The 23,909-nt window shown below is 40.3% G+C and overlaps 1 protein-coding gene across 11 annotated transcripts in view; it reads left to right on the top strand.

Moving 5' to 3' along the window:
* ptk2aa (protein tyrosine kinase 2aa) overlaps window positions 1–23,909 on the top strand; it is a 59,179-nt gene that overhangs the window by 17,853 nt on the left and 17,417 nt on the right. For 2 of the 11 annotated variants that reach the window (XM_079655908.1, XM_079655905.1), the window contains exons 1-16: window positions 738–1,649; window positions 3,164–3,423; window positions 4,145–4,320; window positions 7,020–7,107; window positions 7,351–7,430; window positions 7,970–8,032; window positions 10,126–10,180; window positions 14,647–14,787; window positions 14,964–15,041; window positions 15,544–15,651; window positions 16,537–16,654; window positions 17,580–17,610; window positions 18,262–18,326; window positions 18,645–18,731; window positions 20,849–20,866; window positions 23,384–23,440. In XM_079655908.1, the coding sequence (XP_079512034.1) occupies window positions 1,526–1,649; window positions 3,164–3,423; window positions 4,145–4,320; window positions 7,020–7,107; window positions 7,351–7,430; window positions 7,970–8,032; window positions 10,126–10,180; window positions 14,647–14,787; window positions 14,964–15,041; window positions 15,544–15,651; window positions 16,537–16,654; window positions 17,580–17,610; window positions 18,262–18,326; window positions 18,645–18,731; window positions 20,849–20,866; window positions 23,384–23,440 (1,549 nt within the window). In that variant the 5' untranslated portion in view covers window positions 738–1,525. Of the gene's footprint in view, window positions 1–737; window positions 1,650–3,163; window positions 3,424–4,144; window positions 4,321–7,019; window positions 7,108–7,350; window positions 7,431–7,969; window positions 8,033–10,125; window positions 10,181–14,646; window positions 14,788–14,963; window positions 15,042–15,543; window positions 15,652–16,536; window positions 16,655–17,579; window positions 17,611–18,261; window positions 18,327–18,644; window positions 18,732–20,848; window positions 20,867–23,383; window positions 23,441–23,909 lie in introns of those variants that run through there. The other 9 variants (XM_079655907.1, XM_079655906.1, XM_079655911.1 and 6 more) reach the window with 6 other exon arrangements.

The following is a 23,909-nucleotide window of genomic DNA, read 5'->3' as shown; positions in this document are numbered from 1 at the left end:
TGATGGGATGTTGTAGTTTGTGTTAAATATGGGGTGGAAATAACCATTAACCCTGAACGTATGATATTATCAGGATACTGAAGTCACAATAAAAAGTAATTACAATCGTAACCATTTGGCAAAGTATTGCAATCATTGCGATGTATTAATGATTTCTTGGCAAATTAAGCAGATTGTTATCAATAATTGTGATCTAATAAAACACATATTTGGCATATTTCTGATTTATCCATCTTTGTTCGACAAAAAAAACAAAAAAAAGCAGTAGCTGTGCTGTATCATTGTGTTTTTTCCCAAACCTATTGCTTGTTATATAATTGTGGACAGTTTGGAGGTCTCTGTCCTGGAGGAGTGTAAACTCAATGTTGGATAATGAAGTTATTAAATGGATGACTGTTTCTGTACTTTTCGGTTTTCTTTTTGCGATTTTGATTAGTTGTTCCTCTTCTCGTCAGTGAATTAAATACTGTGTATGTGTCTTGTAATTTCTTAGAAAATGTCAAGTTAATATATATTTCCTCTTCTTTTGTGTTGCATTTGAGATGGTTGCAATATTGGTAGAACATAATGGGCTGTTCTGAGGTCAGCTTTTATTTTCATTGAACACAAGAGATTGGCGAGATTAGCATATTAATAGTTTTTAGCTCCTCCTGCTTTTCCAGCAGCCCTCTCTCTCTCTCTCAAGCTCTCTCATTCTCCACTCAACTTTGTTTAGTCGTGCTGCTCTGTCCTCTTTTTCCTCTCTTTATCCTGTAACAATCGCTGCATTTCCCTCTCTGTTTTTCACTCTGCGTCTCTTTCCTTTGTTTTTCTGCCTCACTCTTTCTCTCTCACATTCTTTTTCCGTGAAGAACACTTTCTGTTTTTTCAACACTAAGTTTGTCTCTCCTTCTCTGTGACCACTCACTAACTGAATGTCCATTGGATCAACACTTCAAGTTGGATTTGGCTGTCAACTTTTTCTGGACTAGCAGTTTTGTCACCATCACAGGGACTCCACTGAGTGAAGATCGCTTGACTCTTTCCTGACAACTGCGTAACCATGGATTGCCGGCTTGGGCCAGAAATTGGGCAAAAAACAAACAGGGTTGTGTCATCAGAGAGGGGCCGCTCAGGAGTAATTTAGAAGCGGACTGAATAGGAAGAGGTGGGAAGTTTGTGGAAGAAGCTAACTTTACATCGCTCATGCTACTGTGGATAACATGGATTACAGAATGGATTTGGAAGGACGAAGAAATCTATTTGTGTGACACTTTCCCTGTTCGATGTAGCATCTTCACACTGGACAAAGTGCTAACTGAGCAGAAAATCAGCCTGTTTGAGGATTACTGCTCTGGAACTAACTGTTGGCTAACGAGGCTGTGGACAAAAAGTTGAAGACAAAGATTTCTGCCTTGGAGACCGACTGTGTGTCTGTGTGTTTGGGTTATGTGAGCGCGTTCTTGCAGTTGTGTCAGGATCTTGTGTGTGTGTGTTTATTTATGTAGCCTTTCTATACACGAGAAGTTCAGCGTGTGTGTGTGTGATGCGTGGCTGTGAGACTGCAAGCTGTCTATCTGTCCTTAGTGCAGACAGAGACAGGGAGGGACAGACATGTGTTTCCATGGCGATGAGCGGCTGTAGCCCCTTCCCCATGTGTTGGGAAAGAGGTATGAATGAAATCTCTTTTTCTAACACACAAGTACACAGTGTGACATATGACTCCATGGGAACTGACTTGGTGTACAGCCAAAGCTACTGTGTGTGTGTGTGTGTGTGTGTGTGTGTGTGTGTGTGTGTGTGTGTGTGTGTGTGTGTGTGTGTGTGTGTGTGTGTGTGTGTGTGTGTGTGTGTGTGTGTGTGTGTGTGTGTGTGTGTGTGTGTGTGTGTGTGTGTGTGTGTGTGTGTGTGTGTGTGTGTGTGTGTGTGTGTGTGTGTGTGTGTGTGTGTGTGTGTGTGTGTGTGTGTGTGTGTGTGTGATACATAGATTGAGGCAGGCTAATGTGCTTAAAGCCATCAGAATGATTTGATTTAAAGGCCTTACCATATGAAATTGAGAAAATAACATGTTAGTACGTATTTTATCTAACTGTGATATATCCCTCAACAAGTTAACTGTAGGCTTTCCTCTCAGTTATGCGTTTGTGTATGACAGTGAGGAAGTGCTTTCTTTGTCTTTTCCTGCCAGGTGTAATTACCTGCAAGTACATATCAATTTCCTTTAATGGAGGAGAGAGGAGGATAAGCACAGGACAAAAGAGAAGCAGTACACAGTGTCATGACAACAACAGCACACATGTTGCACCCTCATACAGAGAGGAGGTAGTTCTTGTCGGGCATTCCCAGTTGAAGTTACAATGGAATTCCAGGAAGTGTGTCAATGCCACAACTTCTTATTCAGGAAAAGCGTCAGCCTGAGGTTCTTTGTCTTCTTTGTGTCATAGACCCAGGTGGTGACATTAAGCTTTGACCCTGACTGACTGTACTTCTCTCTCTTTATTTCTCTCTCCGGTATTTCATTGTTCAGTTTCTTTTATACCTTTACCAAAGAATGTCTTATCTATGTGAGGCATTTGCTGTTCAAGTAAGATGAACAGGACTTAAAATCCACATGACTAGTGCATCAGTCCATATTATTATTGCATTGTACAGACTAAAGCTGAAAGCATTTTTTTTTGTAAATGCGCTACCTCTTCAATTCCAACTGAAACCAGCTTATTATTTGTTAAGATTTGCTGCTTTTGTATGTCTTCGTATGAATTCAATATCTTTAGGTTCATGAACTGTTAGTTGGACCAAACAAGACATTTAAATTTGAGCTGAAACAAGTGATTATTCGAGTAGCCGATTGACACTCTCCTATTTATTTATTTTGCCAAAATCTCAAAACATTATCTAGTTCCAGCTTTTTTTATGTTTAAATATTGTCTGCTTCTTGTCATTTATCATAGTACACGGAAGGTCTCTGGGTTTAGGCCTGCTAGCTGCACAAAACAAGCAATGTGAATGTCACCTTTAGGGCATTAGGATAACCAAATGATTAATCAAGATAAACATTTGTAAAAAATGTTTACCCTAATAGTATGTGTGTGCGAGGCAGTAGTCAATGTTTATAATTTACTCTTCTGATTCTACTTTATATTCTTCCTCATTCCCCCAATATCTGATCTTCTCTCTATGCCAGAATATGACAGACACCTAGCAGGAGCGGCAGTGTCGGCAGGGAAAACCATGGCGACGGCCTACCTGGACCCCAACCTGAACCCCAACCTGAACCATGCCCTTCTGGGAGGCGCCAAGTCGCGGCTGAGCGGGGGGGTGTCGGACCGAACCATGGCAGGCTCCGTGGAGAGGGTTCTGAAAGTCTTCCATCACTTTGAGACCAACACTGAAAACAGCTGCTGGTCCTCCAATATCCGATATGGAGATGCAACTGATGTCAGGGTAAGGAGAGAGACACGCTTTTATGGAACACTATGAACTAAATGTAGACATGGTAACAAAAAATACGAGACGCCTTACAATTACATACAATTTTTAAAACGGCTGAAACTGGATAAGGCTGTTGTTATTCTACATTAGTGCTATTAATCCTCAGAGCATATCCTCAGGGTGTGTGTGTTTACTTAGCAGTGTATTTTTAGATCCTCTCCAATGGTGGACTCCCCAACACTGCTCAAACATCAGCAGTCATACAGGATATACCAATCCTCTCCTCTCCATCTTTTCACTTTTTTTCATTCAGAATCTAGGTCAGACCCCCTAGAGTGGCAACACACATGGTTGTGTGAGCATTATCATGCATGTGTGTATGATGTCTGTCAACTTGTTTGGGTGTGAACGTCATGTTAAATCACTTGAAGTAGACCCACACACATGTGCCCTCATTGACCTGATACAAAATGCCAGACTTGCTGTTTTTGTCAAACCGGGAATCTTTGTTTTTATCAGCACTGAAAACACTGATAGAATTCACCATGACTACAGATTAAGGGGTAAATGGTTTCCGATGCAGCTCAATTTACCCAAATACACCAGTACTACGAGAAATCTCTGCAGAAATGTTCAAAAAATTATATTTTTGTTACCCTTAACCTAACGTTTTTGGAAATGTGCCATTTGAAAAATCGTTTATAAAAATAAATTGTTTACTCTTTATTTTCAGGGAATCATTCAGAAGATTCTGGACATCCACAAAGTGCGCTGGACGTCCTGTTTCGGCCTCCGCCTCAGCAACAGCCAATCCAGGGATCAGGTGCACTGGCTCCACCCTGATATGGGCGTGTCCCACGTCAGGGAAAATTACGAATTACAACAAGCACGACCAAACGAGGAGTGGAGGTGAGAAAAGAAGAGTGTGTCATTGTGCCTCTGTTGCATAACAAAGTTTATATCAAACACATTCTGCTGAAGCTCGTTCTGGGTTCTGTCTACATGATAACCCTGGATTTAGCTAAATCTTGCTAGATGGTTTGGTGTTGGCATTGACCTAGATTGGTTAAGGTCACAATAGGTTGAGTCTTCTCTGGCAAATCTAGGAATAGTATCTGGACACAACACATCAATGCTTCAGGCTGCAAAGGACCCAGAGCTGTTGTTATGCTAGGATCTGATTGAATAGACAGAGCGGTTGTAAAGGTTGAAATGTGCTGCACTGTGGGGAAAGCAGGTGGAAGATCATGTGGAGCATACATGTTGGGTGTTAGCTGGCTTTTGGGCTAACAGTACAACAAGTAATAATGTGTACTTATAGAACTGTAAAAAACAAACAAAAAACAAGTATTTACTGCATAAATAAATACAGTGGTACAGAGCAACACAGGCCTACAACAAGGCCTAACGAGTCTTCTGGAGGAAGATTAAAGTGGACCTATCAAGCTATATTTGAATAATATAGTGTAGGACCATACCTATATAAGGCATATTTATACTTTTTATTTTTCAAAATACCAAACAGATCATGCATTTTAGCCATTCCTCATTTCGCTCAATTTAACACTGTCTTTGCATGGGCGGATTCTGTGAGAACAGCACCATCTACAGGCCTGGCATATGTACTACAGCGTCTCCAGCGCTTTCGAACGGCAATGTCCGTGGCTGTGTCCTCTTGATTGGTGGAGTTGGCCCAATAGCTGTAGCGCCACTTCTGTGACATCATAGAAGTGTTCAAATCTGGATCAGTCTGTATCAGATCCGTTGCAGCCCCTTTTTTTGAGATTTGGGTGTGGAGGAAAATAGAGAGGGTTGTGTTTTCTGACACTTGGTGAGTTCCCTGGAACACCGGGGACACATATTCATGTATAAAAGACGTACAAAAGTGCATTTTGCATGATAGGTCACCTTTAAGGTATACATAACATACCTGACGTGGAAACATTACTCGTGGATGGGGCTTCAGAGCTACTAGAAAGACAGTCGAAAACGGTGCATTTCTCCGTCTGAATGTGGTGCACTTTTGCTAAATGTTTAGACAAATTGCTTGTGTTACCGCCCTTACATGCTAAACTCTTATTGCACTTTTGGCAATGAGCATTGTCCACATCGAGACGGGTAACATTTAACCACACCTTGGGGCGCTTAGTTCTCTCCGCCATCTCTGCCGTGTGTGTGTGTGTGTGTGTGTTGCATGCATCTAGCAGCCGCATGTATGTAAACTGCCCTGCCCCCTCACACACAGACAGGGGAGAGAGATCTCTCGTCTGGATTGGAAAGATCGAAAATACATCATAGACGCATTTTGTAGTGTTATTGCATATTAGAAATGGAGTTGGCGAAACTAAAACTGCAATATAATGTTTATGTAGCAATAATACATAATGACATATATTTTTTAAATACAGAATAATGCAATGTAATGTGATGTAAATGTCTCCACCGATAAAAAAAAAAAAAAAAAAAAACGATAACGTTGGAGCTTAACGATACCACAGTCTTTAATAATTCAGCCCCGGGCCCCTTTAATTCCGGCGCTCGGTACCCATCCTTACTTGAGACAAAGTTGAACTGCAACTTTAATGTGTGACCAGTAATCTGTTGGTACTCCACCAACAGGCAAAACCAATGAATAACACATTACGTAATAACATGATTATTATATTCACTAAGTTTACATGCAGTTCAGTGGATGAGCTTAATTTCTGAATGTATGTGTTTGTGTACATTTAGTTAAACTCATTGTCTTCTCAAACAGTTGGCTTCAGCAGTCCGCCTTATTGTACACCAAAGTAGCAGAAGTGATTTGTGGTAAACAAACAACGTCATAAAAAAAAGTGCAACCCGTCTGTTGTATTTTGATGAGAGGTCTGTGTGGTGCGGCGTGGTGTAGGTGGTCAGGCAGTTTGGATGCTAATGCTCTGGTATATATTGCGCTTATTGTGGCAGTCTGGGTGATGATGCTTTGTGAGGTGGAGACCTTTTGCACTGTGGACATAAAAAGAGAGAGAACCAGATGCCTGCTTTGTCTGACTAGATCAACAACTCTCTCTGTCCCTTTTCTGCGTCTCCTCCACTGATCTTACAATCGGTCCTATATCTTATTTTCACATGTGCATATTATTAATTTCCTCATAGCCTTCATCTTCTCTCTTGTCCTCTCTCTTCTCCTTGTCACTATACTGTCTTGAAGATTTCTTATTTTTTAAATAAATATTTTCTCTTTAGTTGACCCTGCATCCTTCCTCTGCTCTTCTTTGCCCTCACTTAAACGTATTCATTCCATTTTTTACCTGATAGAAGACGGTTTGAAAACATGGAATCAAGTTGTTAAAATAAATACGCTGTAAAATATACATTAATGGATGTGGATTCAAAGAAATCAAGTAAACCTTCTATTTTTCGCAATTGCATTTTTGGTAACAATGTAGATGTGCTGTGAAAAGGCTTCTAGAGTCGTGTAAATTGTGTTTAATTTGCCCTGAAAGTTTGATTCTACTCTTAAAACTATAAAAACACTGAGTAACTTGTTTTGCTATTTACGGTGAAATACAATATGGTCTGATCTCTTTCTGACCTAATCACTCTCCCTTTCTTCTACCCTGTAGATATGAGTTAAGGATCCGGTATCTTCCGAAAGGCTTTGTGCAGCAGTTTACAGAAGACAAACCAACACTCAACTACTTCTACCACCAGGTACACACATACACAAACACACTTACACACACTTACACACACAAACAGACAACCAGACACACAAACATGTTTCATTTTCCGGCAGCAGCAAGCCAGCACTGAGACATATGGCACTGCTTGAAGGACTCTGTGTGTGTTTGCGTTTGGGTAATGTAGGTCAGCTGAACTGTGTCTGTATTTGTGCGTGAGATTGACATTCTTCGTTTGTACTAATTAACTTTCATGTGTATTTGTGTACCCCAGGTGAAGCATGACTACATGACACAGATTGGGGAACAGGTGGAACAAGATGTAGCTTTCAAACTGGGCTGTCTAGAAATCAGGTAAAACTGCTCACAATGTGTAGCGATGGCTCTCTTCATGACTTTGTGCAGGAATAACACAGAGCTGACATGTTAGATGGTTATTTTCGTTTGACATCAAAAGTCAAATTTGGTTCCCAAAGATAAAATGTGTCACTTTCACAAAATTTCACAAACTCATTCCATCTATTTTTTGCTTAAACTAGCAATTAAGGCGATATCCATGACAGTTGTTTCCTTCACCTGATGAGTTGTTATTGTGTGAAACCTTTAAAGATTTCCTCCTGGCTACACTCATCATTCTTGCCAACATTCGTTCATGTCAATCATTTAAAAGTAACACCTCCTTCTTAGAATAATATTAAACATAAAAGAAAAAAAACCTCTTCAGGCAACAAGCCAAAATGTGTGTTTGGAAGTTGGTGAAGTTGTACCAGGATTCTCTGCCTTGCTAAAATGTTAAACATGACTGGTTGTTGGTGCATATTTAATAACTTGCAGTCTGTAGTGAATGTATCTGACCTTGTTCTCTCCATGTGCTTTGATGGTTTCCTTTCCAGGAGGTTCTTCAAAGAGATGAGAGGAAACGCCCTGGACAAGAAGTCCAACTATGAACTATTGGAGTAAGTATGTTCCTCATTAGCAAAGTGTACAACCTTTCTCGTACATCACATCCTTCCTCTACATGGAAACATGTTTTGTAATCCATCAGAAATAACAGAAAAACAAGAGTTTCTCAGTGTTTGGTTCAGGGTTCCTACGCATCTACTGATAACCTGTGGACTGCAGAAAACAATACAAAGAACTTCAGTAGGCGTTTGGGAATTGTGCAAACTTCTGTAAAGACTGAAAATGTACAGTCTAGCTACCATTATTATTCAAACACTGTTTATCCAGTCACCTTATCACGTGGTAAATATTCATTCATATCTGTAGATTTACTTGGATGTTTTTTCTATGTTAGGCCCCTGGTTTGCTCTGTGTCTTAATCCACCATCAGCTCCCGGGTAGATGGATGTTGATGAAGACAATTAACAAACTTTGGCACGAACAAGGCTCGACTCTAACTGGTCCGATTCGAATGAGCTGCCCTGCTCCAATGAGGCCTTTTTTCTGTCCGTCAGACTAACGAGCTCTTCAATCAACTGAGAAGAATGCTCTCTGTCTTTCCTGTGATATCTCTTTGTCTCTCTTCTCCGTCCTCTCAGCCCTCTTTCTGTCTGTCCTTCTTCTCTATGTTCTCTTCCTCTTTTTTAGTCTGCTTTATCCTGTGTTCTTTCTCTCTTCTGTAACTCTGTCTCTCCCTTTTGATGGTTGCCATCATGCATATTTTAAGCCAACAAGAGTGCGAGGGGAAAATGCTGTTGAGGCTTTGAATACTACAAGCTAAGAGTTTGCCATTGAGGCTTTTGTTGAGTGTCTGCGGTCTAACACCATCCTAAAACAGTGTCTTTGTTTCACCCTTTTAAATCCTCCACTTTTTCCATCTTTGCCGTTTCTTTTTGTTCTTTAAATAGCAACGTACCGTCATTAAAATTGTATTTTATGGGGGTGTACAATTTCCGAGAGATTCCGATGACAGTTACAAGAGGTTTACTGTGAAGAGTTTCTCTCTTCTGCATGTTCACTCAGCAGTTTCTGCTAGCAGTTAATTGGAATGAAGTAACTGGATTGAAACAGTGCAAATTAAACACTGTGTCTATGTTCCCTCTACTTTTGAGCAATTACAGGAAACGTCTCAGACATGATGATGAATTGAATTCCCCCGTATTTTTAGTTTATTTTCCAAGTTTAGAATGAGTCTCAACAGATTTGCATCGGCTGGGTGTAGTTGGCTGTAGTCCTTGTGGTCTCTGAGCTGACTTTTTAAGGGGGCTTTCATTAGTGCTCGTTCTTTGAGGTTAGCTGTTGTCATCTCTCAAAGGTCTTTTCTTTTCTGTTTGTGCTTCGTGTTGCTTCTATGACTGACATTTTGAGAGGGTAAAACATGTTTGTGTCTCCCCCAAAACGGGTTTCTAAGTATTCTCTTATAGACATGATGCGGTTTAGCCCTAAGCAGAATACTACTATTGGAATATTTCAAGCTGAGGCAAGCCTGGTAGTTTATATATACTGTAACCACAGGGCAGCGTCTTATCTGTGATTTACTACCTACTGTACACCAGCTGACCTTCTCTCTAACTGAAGTCACAAGCCTGTCGTACACCACACATTGTTATAGTACTGTGATGATAATTGACTGACATTTGACCTATGTGGGAGAAATAAGATGATGTAAGCTCTCACCCTTTCCCCTACTCTCTCCACTCGATCTCTCCTCCTCCCCCTTGTCTTCTCTCTAGAGGAGTTTGAATCATTAGCCAGCTTCCTGTTTTAGCTTCGCACATCTTTCTTTGTCTCTGTGGTCTCCCTCTCTTTGTACGGCCTCTCTCTATCTCTCTCTTTCTGTTCTCTCTGCTTTCCCCCAGTCTCTCAGGAAAAAATGAGTAGTGCTTTTTTAGTCAGCACTTAGTCACAGCTTTCTGTTTCTTGTCTTCAGTCGACTGGTCTTGCCTGACTCTATCTGTCTGTTGATGTTGTTTGTAATCAAAGCAAAACATAAGCTTTTGAGATCAGATAAAGAAAGAAGTGCTTGCCAATTAACATTCCTCAGTGTAATTACAGCGTAATCATTCTGCTCTCTTCCTCTCGTATCTCTCTCTGTCTCTCCTTCCAGGAAAGACGTTGGCTTGAGGCGATTTTTCCCAAAAGACCTGCTGGATTCAGTCAAGGTGAGAACAAAGACTTGGTATAGAGATCACACAATAGTACACACAATGTAATGTCTCAGGTTGCTAAAACATTGTATTCACTTTCTCCCTGTGAATTGTTTGTGGAATAAATGGTTCAATAAGACTGTTCCTGATGGAGATGTAGTTTAAGGAAGTTGTGCACTCCCAAAATTGAGCAGCTGCCACATCTGATCCACTGGAGTTACTAACGGTAACCAAAGCGTGTGGTTTATATCCAGCAACACTTTTATTTGACAGCTCTTTTGAGCCAACTTTCTGAATGTTTGACTGAATGTGTTGCTGGACCTGGGCTGGCTGGCAAAATGTGAAGTAGGCCAAGACTCAACAATATATGAATGAGACTTGCCATCACAGTTTTGGTGAATGGAGACAAAAAAGAATGAATACGAACCAGAAAGTGTACTTATATTCTGTACAAAGACTTTTGTGATGGATTCACTTTTTACCAGGGACTGATCTCTGTTCTGCAAATTTCACCATTAAAGTGCTTTTTAAGAGATACCCTTATTGGTTTTATTGCTGAGAGTAAAATCGAAAAACACTCTTTATTTCTGTCCAGTAACTATAACGCTGCCGCCAGAAGATGGTTTACTTAGCTTAGCACAAAGGGAAACAGCTAAGGTTTGTTTTAGCAATACATCCACACCCCGCGGGACCCTGGATATACGTTTTGTTGTGAGATGAACACACATGTAGAAAGCTCTGCCGTTGTGTTGTGTATGTTTGCAGTGATGGCTTGGTGTGCTTGCACAATGCAGTCTCTCTGTCATTGATATATTTACGGCACGCGTTTCTGTGGAGGGTTTTGGTGTGTGTCTGTGTGAAAGAAAGGCCCCAGTGACCTGAAAAGGTCTTAATGTCAGCAGGCGGGCGGACAGATGCTCTGCTGAGGGAGGGAAACTGTGTTTGTGTGTGTGACCCTAAGGTCATGTTTAAACCCACTTTCTCTTTGCAACAATGAGGAGGGAGGAGGAGGCGTCAATGTGCGTCTCCTTCTGGGGTCCCCCCGTCTGTCAAGACCCTCTCACTCCCCCCTCATCACCTACTCTCCCTCCTCTCCTATTTTCTAATTTTTCTACTATTTTGGCAGTAATAACAACAAACATTCCCCCGGAGTCCATCTTCAGTATTCTAAGGCAAACTAAACTAGTAGAGGTATTAGGTTCTTTCATTTAACATGGATGTGCGTCTGCTGGAGAGCACAGCTGTCAGTTATGTTTCTGCCTTTCGCTCTGGTGAAAGAGAATGGTAGTCATTTAATGGGATTATTCACCCTCAATGGACTCTACTTCCACACACACACATAAACCCCGGAGCAGATGGCTGTGGTAGTAAAGAGTGAGTGATTTTTTGCTGTGTTGAAAGCTTTATAAAGAGCAGAGTCTGTTCATTCATTTCGACAGGCTGGGCAGCAGGTTTAGTAAAACTGACCTTTAGTGTGTTTGGAGATCAGAGTTTGATCAACCAGCTTGATTTGAGTTTTCCCCATCATCAGACTGATGACTGAATTGCTCTCAACCTTATGAATGATCACAACATGATTTGATTGAAATGCAATGATATACATTCTTATGCTTTATTTGAATATATATTTGCAACTAAAACATACAACTATTACTGTCAGGACACAATACAGAATGAAACATCACTTTCATTTCATTTCAAACCTTTATTTATCCAGGTGTATCCCATTGAGATCATTGATCTCTTTTTCAAGGGAGACCTGCTCAAGTAGGTTCCACATGAAACATAAAAACATAAACAGAACAACAAAAAGAACATCTTACAGCATCATTACAGGGATTTACAATTTACATAACTATCCACATGAACAGGTACCAACAGCTTCCGATTGAGTAGCATCCAACCGAGCTTTAAAAACATTTAGTGACACCAGATTGCTCAGTTTCCATTTCAATTGCAGACTATTCCAAGACAGTGGAGCTGCGCATCTAAATGCCATCTTCCCTAAGACAGTCCTAGCAGTTGGCACATTTAATAAAAACACAGCATGCGATCTCAGGCAGTAGCTACTTACAATTCGCCGTGAGATCAGGGAGCAGATGTAGGATGGAAGTTTCCCTAACATGGCTTTGTATATAAAAATGTACCAGTGACTGAGCCTCCGTACAGTTAGTGAAGGCAAACCAGCCCTTGCATACAGGGTACAGTGATGGGTTAATGCTTTACAGTTTGTCACAAATCTCAGTGCACTGTGATATGCAGCATCTAACTTGACCAGGCAATGGGCAGGTGCATTCATATACATCAAATCACCATAGTCCAGCAAAGGTCAAAAGGTCACAGTGACTAGCCTTTTCCTGGCTTCAAGCGAGAAACAGGACTTGTTCCTGTAGAAGAAACCTAGCCTAACCCTCAGCTTTTTAAGCAGGTTATTGACATGACGTTTAAGTTGCATTTTAAGTTGATTTAAAAAAGCTTTTTCTGCCATGATGAAGGCCTGTTCTGGCTGAAACTGGTCGCTGTCAGTATTCCTGACTGAATAATGCTTATAACTCCTCCCATTACTCTGTTATCAGAGTGTCTGAAGGATGTTCTCTTCTCTTGATGAAATATATAACAATTTTGAAGGGAAAGAATAGCTTTCAACAGCTTAAGCCACTGTGACATAACCTCACATTGAATCAAAACACTATATGACCTCCAGCCACTCGTGGACGAATCACATCTGAGGAAACACGGAGACATAATATGCCAAGACATGTTGTCCTTCCTTCTGTCACTAAACTGATTAATAAAATAATGTTATATATAAACTGTGTGTGACCGTTTAGCAGAGAGACTACGGTGACAGTCAGCATGATGATGAGGATGAAAGCACCTCGCAGTATTTCCTCTCAGGAAGGGAGGATACTTTGGAAAGACAATATCTCTGTGTGTATGTGTACGAGCGTGTGGTGGAATTTGAGGAATGAAAAAACTCTGATCCTATCAAGAACACATATAAACGAATACACAATATATTCTGTAATCATTTCTGTGTCGTGACATCTGTTGAAATGACACACACACACACACATGTGGCTGCACACAAAGTAATGTGTGTTTGTGTGTGTGTGTGTTAAGGCTTCTTGATTCCTTCAGGATTAATAAGTAGACAGCTGGCAACAGTCATTCTGAAATGAAGTGTAGAAAGGCTTTTTTTACATCGGAATAATACAAAAATATAGTAGCAATTGTAATTCATAGTGGCTCAATAAAATGGTTAATTCATATTAATAAACACTTTTTTGTAATGAATGATACCACCCTCAGATAGGTTAGGTTCAATGCATATGGAGAGACTATTCACGCCCTAGGTCTATTGATGATGTGGTTTTTGGGTCTCATTAAACTCACCTGTCATCAGTCTATTGCTTGTGTTTAGCTCACATCTAAAAGTCAATACAGTTAATACCTTTCTGGTTGGGATCTTAATTGCCAAACTGTTCATTTATTTCTTGTAGCTTGACCTTAATTTGATGAAGCAGTCTACTGTAAATCCACTCGTGCTTTTTTAAGCCTGGTTTGTAGTGCAGTAAATCCCCTTTAATCTTTATCTTTATCTATACATGGAGAGCTATTCATAGTTTGTCTGTACTGTATGTGTGCCTGTGTCGATGTGTATTTTCATGAGTGTTTGGATAACATCATTTATAATTATAATTTTTTTAACACTAATGATTTGATGTAGTGAAGCTCAATATCCTGTTGGGTTAAACCGGGTTAAAGATAGCATTTTTTGGGGGTAAATTCATCTTCATATAAGTCACAGTGTTTTTATATATACATCAGATGAAGAGGATTGACCTTTGTGTGTGCTGTGCATCTCTATGTCTAGGGAAAGATTAATAATGTCCCGAGATTGATTTTATTTCCCTCGATTCCCCATCTGTCCACTCTAGTCACATAATCAACACAAAAAATCATGTCTGAATAAACCAACTGTCACACTAAGAGTCTTCATATGCACTTACCGGTACATGAAGTGATATCTAAGCGACAGTACACACATGGGCAGATTGTGATGTTTAATTGAGTGGTAACCAACAGTTCGTTGTGTATTGATCTGAACGGTGAAGTGGGGAGGTCATTTTGATCGGGACCAGAGTGGACTATTAGTCAATCAAAGTTTTCCTCTGTTAGTGTCTCTGCACACACACACACACACACACACACACACACACACACACACACACACACACACACACACACACACACACACACACACACACACACACACACACACACACACACACACACACACACACACACACACACACACACACACACACACACACACACACACACACACACCACATTTGTTCTCATGCATACTCCTCTTTCTTCTCCTAGTTGCAGATTTTCTATCATTTAAATCAGTTTTAATTAAAGTCAGTATCTAACTGAAATGTTCTCCCTTTCCAATTATCTCCTCTCCCCAGGCTAAAACCCTGCGTAAATTGATTCAGCAGACGTTCAAGCAGGTAGCCAATCTCAACGATGAGCAGTGCATCCTCAAGTTTCTGGAGATACTTGCTCCAATCTACCGCTACGACAAGGAGTGCTTCAAATGTGCACTTGGGGTAAGTTTAATCTATTCCAAGGTGTGTTGATGTAACCTGAAGGCTCTGGTTAGTGGTGTAAGGCTGACCTCTTTTGGCGGGATCAGGTTCTGCATGTATCTGAGATGTGGTGCTGTGCCAACGTCCTTCTGCTCTCTTCCTCTCATAACGTGTACCCCTCCTCCTCTCTCCCACAGTCCAGCTGGGTGATCCAGGTGGAGCTGGCTATCGGGCCAGAGGAAGGGATCAGCTACCTCACTGACAAGGGATCCACGGTGAGTTCCTACACAGCCAAGCTTAAAAAGGAGCTTTAATACGCCTACAGAAAAATACATGTATCAAGCGATGGGCCCCTGTAATGCATCTGCTAATACATTAATACTTTTTAACACTCTTGTATGTCACTTGTATTCTCTTTCCATCATTATTATTTTTGTTTATTTACTATTATTTGTTATTTGTTTTTCTTATTTTCTAAGGTAGGCCATCTTTGTTACATTTAAAAAAATGTTTAGCCCTGGAGTGGTACTCTGTTACTGGTTGTCTAATAATTGAAACCTATTCAGAATTGTATTGATACAGCTGGAAAAACTGAAAATGTGACTGAGAGATATATTTTACTGTATGTCTGAAACCTAAAAAAAATAAGGGGGCTTTAATAGCTTCAACACTTGTACTGCATCTAAAAAACAATATATAATAAATGTATCTTCTTATATTGAGTGTTAATAAATATCGATATTTCCAATTGTTTTGTGTTCCTCCGTCTGTCCCTAGCCCACCCACCTAGCTAACTTCAATCAAGTTCAGTCCATCCAGTACTCGGCTATGGAGGAGAAGGACAGGAAAGGGATGCTACAGCTCAACGTAGCCGGAGCTGCTGAGGTACTACAATCTTTGTCTCCTTGTCTAGGCATACACATTTGATATACATGTACAATTGGTTTTAAAAAATGCCATTAATAATATCATCATATGAAGCAACTCATAATGGTGACTTTTACTGGTCTATCGCTATGATTAAAAACAAGACGATACTCATCGCTTCTCCTTTTCGGTAATCTACCTTTATGATTTACACACCTTTTCTCAATCTACCTCACATTCAGGTAGAGAAATCATTTCAAAAGGACTTGAAAAGACATAGAAAAGTATCTTTTGAGAAGTTTTAAGTAAAAACAAATTGGAAGTGTTGTTGTTGGTGCAGGGAAAACAATGCTTTGGGCTATTGTGCAAAATATAAAAAAGAGTGTTCAATCTTAGACGCTTTTAGAGATATATGTGAAGCTAATTCAAGGAAAATAAATTAGTTTCTCACTCTCTAAAGGAAGTACTATTAGTATTTGTTTATTCATGATGACCAGTTTGGCCTCTGTTGGATACTAAAGGTTTACCCTAAGCTGTGCCCATCGTGCTGCTTAGCTTGCTTACTTTGCCCTTTGTTTGCAAGTGAGTGGCTGAGATGGATACAGACATTAACTAATGCTCCTCCATGTATAGATTCCCACATAATGGTTCTACTCACAGAGGAACGGTCTGGTAACACACGCAGATATATGAGTGCAGTCTTTCTTTTTTTAATGGCTTTTAGTATTGGATTTACTCACACACAAGTACACCACAAATACTGTGAGAGAGGAGTCTTCCCCTGACGTAAGGAGCAGCTGGAACCCCCCCCCCCCCCCCCCCCCTGTGCTGTCATGTGTAAGAATATGTGTGTCTTTGGAGATAATGGCTCTTTGTAACAGGCGTGTGTGCGTGTGTGTGCAGCCTCTCACGATTACGACAGCATCACTGACCATGGCAGAGAACTTGGCTGACCTGATTGACGGTTACTGTCGACTCATCACCATGGAAACTCACTCTTTCATCGTTCGATATCAGAAAGGTATAACATTTAACATGACTCCTTTTCATCCCGCCTCTTTAGGATGCACAAATATCAAAACACAACCCTGTGCCCACAGAGTGTTATCATGTTTTTGTGCTCTTGAATATAACACAATTGGAAGGGAATTCGCAAAGCATATAGACCGCGTAATTCGTCACCTTAAAGTGGACCTATCATGCTATATTTGAATAATATAGTGTAGGACCATACCTATATAAGGCATATTTATACTTTTTATTTTTCAAAATACCAAACAGATCATGCATTTTAGCCATTCCTTATTTGGCTCAATTCAACACTGTCTTTGCATGGGCTGATTCTGTGAGAACAGCACCATCTACAGGCCTGGCATATGTACTACAGCGTCTCCGGCGCTTTCGAACGGCAATGTCCGTGGCTGTCCCCTCCTGATTGGTGGAGTTGGCCCAATAGCCGTAACGCCACTTCTGTGACGTCACAGAAGTGTTCAAATCTGGATCAGTCTGTATCAGATCCGTTACAGCCCCTTTTTTAGAGATTTGGGTATGGAGGAAAATAGAGAGGGTTGTGTTTTCTGACACTTGGTGAGTTCCCTGGAAAACCGGGGACACATATTCATGTATAAAAGACGTACAAAAGTGCATTTTGCATGATGGGTCACCTTTAAGTAAAATGAACCCCAAATTGAATGGGTTCTTCCTTGGCCCTTTGGCAACGGTTACACAAACCAAAAACATAACGTCCTAGTGGAGAAGAAAAAATCCATCCAAGTAGATATGGCCACTGAATTCCCACTTTTTAGTTTCAAGAAGTTTGTCTCCTTTTTAATGCTGTTTAATGCATTTATTTTGTATGCAGGTTAGTTAAAACGTTTCTGTAATCTTTATTTAGTGTGATTTAATTTCTCATTTTGATCCTGATGATGTGTGTTTTTGTCCTCTAGAGGGAGAGAGAGCACTGCCTTCCATCCCAAAGTAGGTACCTTGCTCACTCGTAGTACTGTTAGAGTTTACATTAAAGAAACATCACACATTTATCTCAGATCTGATGATTTAGAGCTGTGATGCCTATTTTCTTCATTAGCTAAACAAAGATTTAGTGGTTCATTGTGTTTGTTTAATCAGCACCATAGCCGGACATTAACATTTTAACTGTCACTAAACTAAACACAACGTTTTTGCTTACTTTTAGTCATTTCAACTCAAATCTCCCTCTCCTTCTTCTCCTCTCTCTCTCTCTGTCTGTGGTCAAATAAGGAGATAAGTTTAGGAGCCAAATATTTTCCACTTAGGGTTTTTAAACACTTGGTTGGTCTCCTCCTCTTTCTCTCCTTCTCTCACTCGAAGTTTCTCTTTGCTCTCCCTCTCTCTTTCTCTCCCTGCCTCTTGTGGTCTGTGATGTAAAGATCGTAGTAGAGCTCAAATACAGACGCAGACAGAGGAGGCAGGGAGATTATTGAAACAGTCAGGGTTGGTTTAAAGACCCAATTTCAACATGCTACTACTTCCAAGGATACAACTATCAAAATAACAAGCTTCAATTTACCCTCGGTATGTTTCTTCAAGTGTTTACGGTTTTGACTGATGTTTCATTATTGTCTAATTTGTTTCTTCTTCTTTTTATAGAGTATCAAATAATGAGAAAAAGTTAGAAGCAGTCAGGAGTGGAGTAAGAGCTATCTCTGTGTCAGGTAAGATCAAAACAATGTGCACACACACTGCCAAATCGACAGGTTTAGGAGAAAAGTCTGACAGCTTCCTTGGCTCCAGCTACTGTCGTCTTTTCTGTCTTGTCATTTCCTCCAACATCTGTTTTCTCTCTTACTCCTCTCTTATTCTTTTCTTCTCCGTCGGGACTGCCTCTCCCCCTGTTTCTCTCCCTCCTCCTCTGTTCCTGCTTTCCTTTTGTTTACTTCCTCCTCTCCTCCTCCGGTCTGCCACACATCCATTCACTCTTTTCTTTTTTTCCCTTCACACTCTTGTCTTCTGTCCTGCCTGATTGGCTACAGACCTAGTGACATCAACGCCTCCTAAGCCAACCAAGGCGCGGCGTTTCCTCCTTCCCTTTGTCTTCTGTTCCGATTCGCCGCCCAATGGTATCCTCGGCTCTCATTGGACAGTTAGTGGAGGAGGGTGTCCACACAATTGTGATGTGCTGAAATAGAATACCTCATTTGATATCATACTTATTGGGCAATGCTAGAAGAAACCTATTAATATCATCTGAACAAAAATATCCCAGTGGATGCAATTCAATATGTGTTGTTTAAAGTTTTATTCCTGGATAAGTTAACGGCACTCATTTGGTCCAGAACTGTTATTGGCTGCATCACAATCTATTTACTTTATAATGGATGCCCTCTTCTTCTTAACTACTGTCCTCAGTGCCTGGTTGCTTTGACTAATTCAGTCCCACACACACGCACGCACGCACGCACGCACGCACGCACGCACGCACGCACGCACGCTTCAACCAAAATAACCGCCTGTGTGCTGCTAACCAAGCCAATGCTCTTAAAATAAGAGTGGGTATAAAAAAAAATAACCTCTTAATTGTGGAGGACTTTCTAACTCTCTTTAAATCCAATGGCTTGTGTGTTTTCCTTACCGTCAGTCACCAGTTTGTATGTTTTACCTCTCACATTTGAGAACAGGTATACTAAAGATAAGACAATTTTTATTTCCGTCTTTGTAAAATCTAACTTTCATACAATAAAGGGATGTGACTGAAAGTACTCACACACAGAGCGAAATGGTGTCTTCACCACATGCTCTGCTGTTCCACTTTGGTTATTCTTATTCATTATTTCAAGTGTTTTATGTCAGTTAATTCAAAGAGCGGACCATATGGTTAAAGTAATCATTCTTCCATTTAGAACATTTGGGTTCAACCGCCAAGTATCTGCCCTTAAAAAGTCTTCGATCAACCTTTCAGCACCGGCTAAGTGATGAAGTTGTGTAGTTTGGAAAAAGTCTATAAACAAATTATGTTTAAGTAAGCACTTAAATGTTGTGACTCTAACAGCGTTATCTCCATCATCTGTAATGCCTCGTGCACCAAGTTAAATGTGTGAGTTCATGTCCTTGTGCCTCCATCTAAGGCTTTGGCTCGGCAGCTAGCAGCACTGTTCAGAGAGAGTCATGAATCTGGACAGCAGCTGCTTTCTTATTGAGACTTTTACAAGTGATCCAAGCTTCCTTTCTGCCAGAGGCTCCAAAAGTGACACGCAGGCACGGTTCATATCCTTCTTTAGGGTTCAACATGTTAGTGGGAAGTTTCTGTAAGTCCATTGAGCTCTGATAATAGATTTAGAACAATATTTAAATCATCAAGTTAATAAAGTGCTTCACAGGATTCAAATAAGAGGCTAAAGTACTCCACACGTACAACAATAAGAACAACAACGACATTTGGATGGAAAGCATTATTACAAGCGGACAATGTGCATGAATAGCCTTCAGATTATTGGGAAGAGAAACAAATAAAAATGAAATATCGTAGCCACTGCAAATATTTCACAAAATCCCTTTTCTTTTCTTTTTTGAGTACTTGCTAAGAGACAGATGAGAAGGAAAACACCACGCTGTCTTAGTCAATTTGAAACTAGAGCAAGGCCCTGTTTCCTAATCTAAGCAGACCAGCTGAGGTTGTGTGTTTACTGCATCTGTACAGACATGAAACCTCCTCCTCTAACTCTTAGAAGAACACAAATGACTGTTGACCTAAAATGCCAAACTCTTGGCTTTTAAGAACTAGGGAGGATTCGGCTGTGCAGTTCCAACGCAAGGACATGAAAGCTTAAAACAGATGTGTGAGAATTCTTGATCAAACAATGAGTGTTGAGGATCGAACTCTTTTTACATTACATCACTGGATATCACATATAAACAAATGCTGACTCACGCTTTCTTTTTCTGATTGCTTCCATATCTTGAATGACTTCATTTCACCTCCGTGTGTTTGTACAGCATTAATGACATTTGTTAACTCTGCTTTTTTGATACTTAGCTAACTGCTCGCTGAGTGTTTGGCTTTGCAGATCTTGCAACATCTTGTTGTTTCAAGGCTTTTCATGCTCTAACCGCTCTCTTTCTCTCCCTCTTTTCTCCACTTTGCCTCCTGCTTTCTTTCTCTCTCTCTTCTCGCTGCTTTCTCTCTATTCTCCTCCTCCTCTGCTGTCCCGTTTCCTGCATGCTCTCCTGGACCCTGCAGAAGATCTTAGCGGGGATGGTAAAGTTTTCCCATTGTTTATTCATCTCCATGTTCCTTTTAGTCCTCACTCCAGCAACACACTGCAGCCTCCTGGGAGCGGTTAGCGTGTGTGTGTTGGTGTGTGGGTTGATGTTTATGCATGCATTCCTACATCTTTAACAACGGCGCTATGCATGTGCTGTGTTATAGAGTGCTTAGAAATGGTTGTGTTACTTGAAACAGGAACAAAACGGAAGCTTTATTGAGTTTGATCTGTTTAGTAGCTATAGTGGTTTACTGTTAAAGTAATGTGATTTTAAGTAGTCTGTGTCAGACTCTATTTATGATTATTTTTGAAAGTGGATTACCACAGAATTTGAAATATTTCTGCTTTCAACCAGATTGTAACAAAAATGCAGAATTAGGAAATTAAGTGGTATTTCTCTTTTTAGGGAACTTCTACAAACCTTAATATCTCTTTACACACACACACACACACACACACACACACACACACACACACACACACACACACACACACACACACACACACACACACACACACACACACACACACACACACACGCACGGGAATAGGGAGAGGTTTGCTGGATTCAAGTCAAATGCATTCTTGGCTATGATGGGCTAACTAGATCTCTGTCACACACACACACACAGACACACACACACACACACACACACACACACACACACACACACACACACACACACACACACACACACACACACACACACACACATACACGTACACGTACACACACACACACACACACACACACACACACACACACACACACACACTATCCCTTCTCTGAAAGCAGAACGAGATCATTTCAACGTAATATTGATATGATATGAAGCATTTCAAACAATAGACCTCATAGAACAAACTAAGAGAAATGTGTTAAAAATATATAATATATATAAAACTGAAACCGTTGAAGTCATCTTCAGATTTAAATACATACATTAGAAAAGTAAAAACAACACACATAAACTCATTGCTGGATGGGAAAAAAAAGTCAAATGTTTTTGTCTGTTATTTGCTTTAGTTAATAAACCATGACTGATGATATCAACGTTTTCTGAAATGCTAAGTATCCATGGTTATTTAATCTAGTAAAACACATTTTAGTAGCAGCTCCAGTCTGCATAGCTGTTGCTTTTATTTCAGCTCATAGGAAGATATATTTAGATATAAATCATGCGCAGCAACAGTTCAGTACGGAAGAGGATTAGGGCCACATTAAAAAAAACTTTGGGGAGGATTTTAAAAAAGAAAAAACTTTTTTTTTGTCCTGAGAAAAAAGAATCTCAGAATTCTGACTTTAATCTCAGAATTCTGACTTTTTTCAAAGTTATCAAATCTGCAAAAATGTTTCTCTGAATTTCTTTTTTTTTCAAATCCTCCCAAAAAGATAAATCATGTGGCCGTAATCCTCTTCCGTAGTTTAGCAACAGTCATGCCAAGGGGATATAGTACTGGTAAAGTATCAGCAGGGAAAGTTACACTCAAAGCATACAACGTCATTAATTGTATTCTGAAATAAATAGTTTGACACTTGTTTTAACTTTTGGAAAGAGTCATGTTAGCGTCTTCTGTCTGCTTCCAGTCCTAATGCTAAGCTAAATAGCTGCCAGCTGTAGCTCCATATTCACACTTCTCTTCTAAGAAGTGTGTTATTTAACCATTCTTACATTAACAACTTTAACATACTCGAAATGGCTTATAACTTTGATCAAATCAGCCACAAGCTTTACAAAGGGATTTTTAATAAATGTATGGAGATGTTTCCCGAGAGCCTGATAAATCCTGAGCCGAGCTGTGAGGGTAGGTAGCGTTCAGGACGACAGATGTGTTTCCAACAGCTGAGTCTGCACACTGATTTTATTTTAAACACCACCATCTGGTTAGCATACACTCAGTCCATCTTTCCCTCTCTTTTTCCCGCTGGATCTCAACTCTCCCCCTTTCTCTCTCTCTGCCTATCTGTCGGATTCTGCACAGATTCGATCCTAAACGTTACCATCTGCTTACATGACAGCCACTATTTCTCTCTCTCACTCTCTCTAGTATTATTTCTCCTGGTTTCTCTTTTCTGTTTTATCTATATTTTCCACGTATCTCTCTCCTATCTGTCTCAGCTCTTCTGTTTTTATTTCCCTTCACTCCTCCACCACCACTGTGACTCCCCAGCTGCTCTCACATAGACAGATATGCACAACACATGCTCAGCTGACACACACCGCCAAGTGTATGTGTGCAGAGAGAGAAAGAGAAGCTACGTGAGTGCTGCTTTGCGCAGGAGTTGCCGAAACCCTGAGTTTGCTTCATGCTTTTAGTTTTATTGTGCTTTCTTTTTTTTTGTCACTGCACATGTGTTTGTGTGTGTATCGGTCACCCTTCACACCATAGCGGACGCACGGCAAACTCCGCGACACTTGCATGATTCTCCAATTGTTTTTGTGTATGAACTTGTGTCATTTCAGACTTGTATTATTCTCTTTTAACGGTTCATGTGTATCACGTTACAGAGACTGATGACTATGCTGAGATAGTTGATGAAGAAGACACATACACCATGCCCTCCAGTAAGTAATATTTTCAATCTTCTTTTTTGCCTAACATCTACAAGACATTTCTACTCAAGACAATGAGCTTCTGTTGCGCTGCAGCAAGCAAACTCTGTATTAACAGTTTTTCGTTATTCTTCTGTCAAATGCGTTCTCAAATAAACATCCATTTTGTTCTGATATCTGATACGCCGAGTGTGGTGTGAATCTGTTCCAAGAAACACACTCAGACAGGGAACATCAGAGAAGTTGCATGAAACCACGTTTACTTAGGTAGCGGTGTATCGAATTCAAGCCTGTTTCAGTGTCTTAAAACAAACAGCAGAGACACCAGCTGCCGGTCAGAGAGGCTATAACTCAAAACTGCATCTGTCCAATTCATTCAAATGTTAGTAAAAAGCCTTGGCTGTAGCTCTGTAAGTAGCAGTGGTTTTAGCCTTCTGTTTCAATACATTTACTGTGGATGCTTGGGCCGGTTAAAAGTACT

The sequence above is a fragment of the Notothenia rossii genome (assembly GCF_949606895.1).
Source record: "Notothenia rossii genome assembly, chromosome: 10".
Taxonomy (NCBI): Eukaryota; Metazoa; Chordata; class Actinopteri; order Perciformes; family Nototheniidae; genus Notothenia; species Notothenia rossii.
This window is presented reverse-complemented; position numbering and strand designations above follow the sequence as displayed.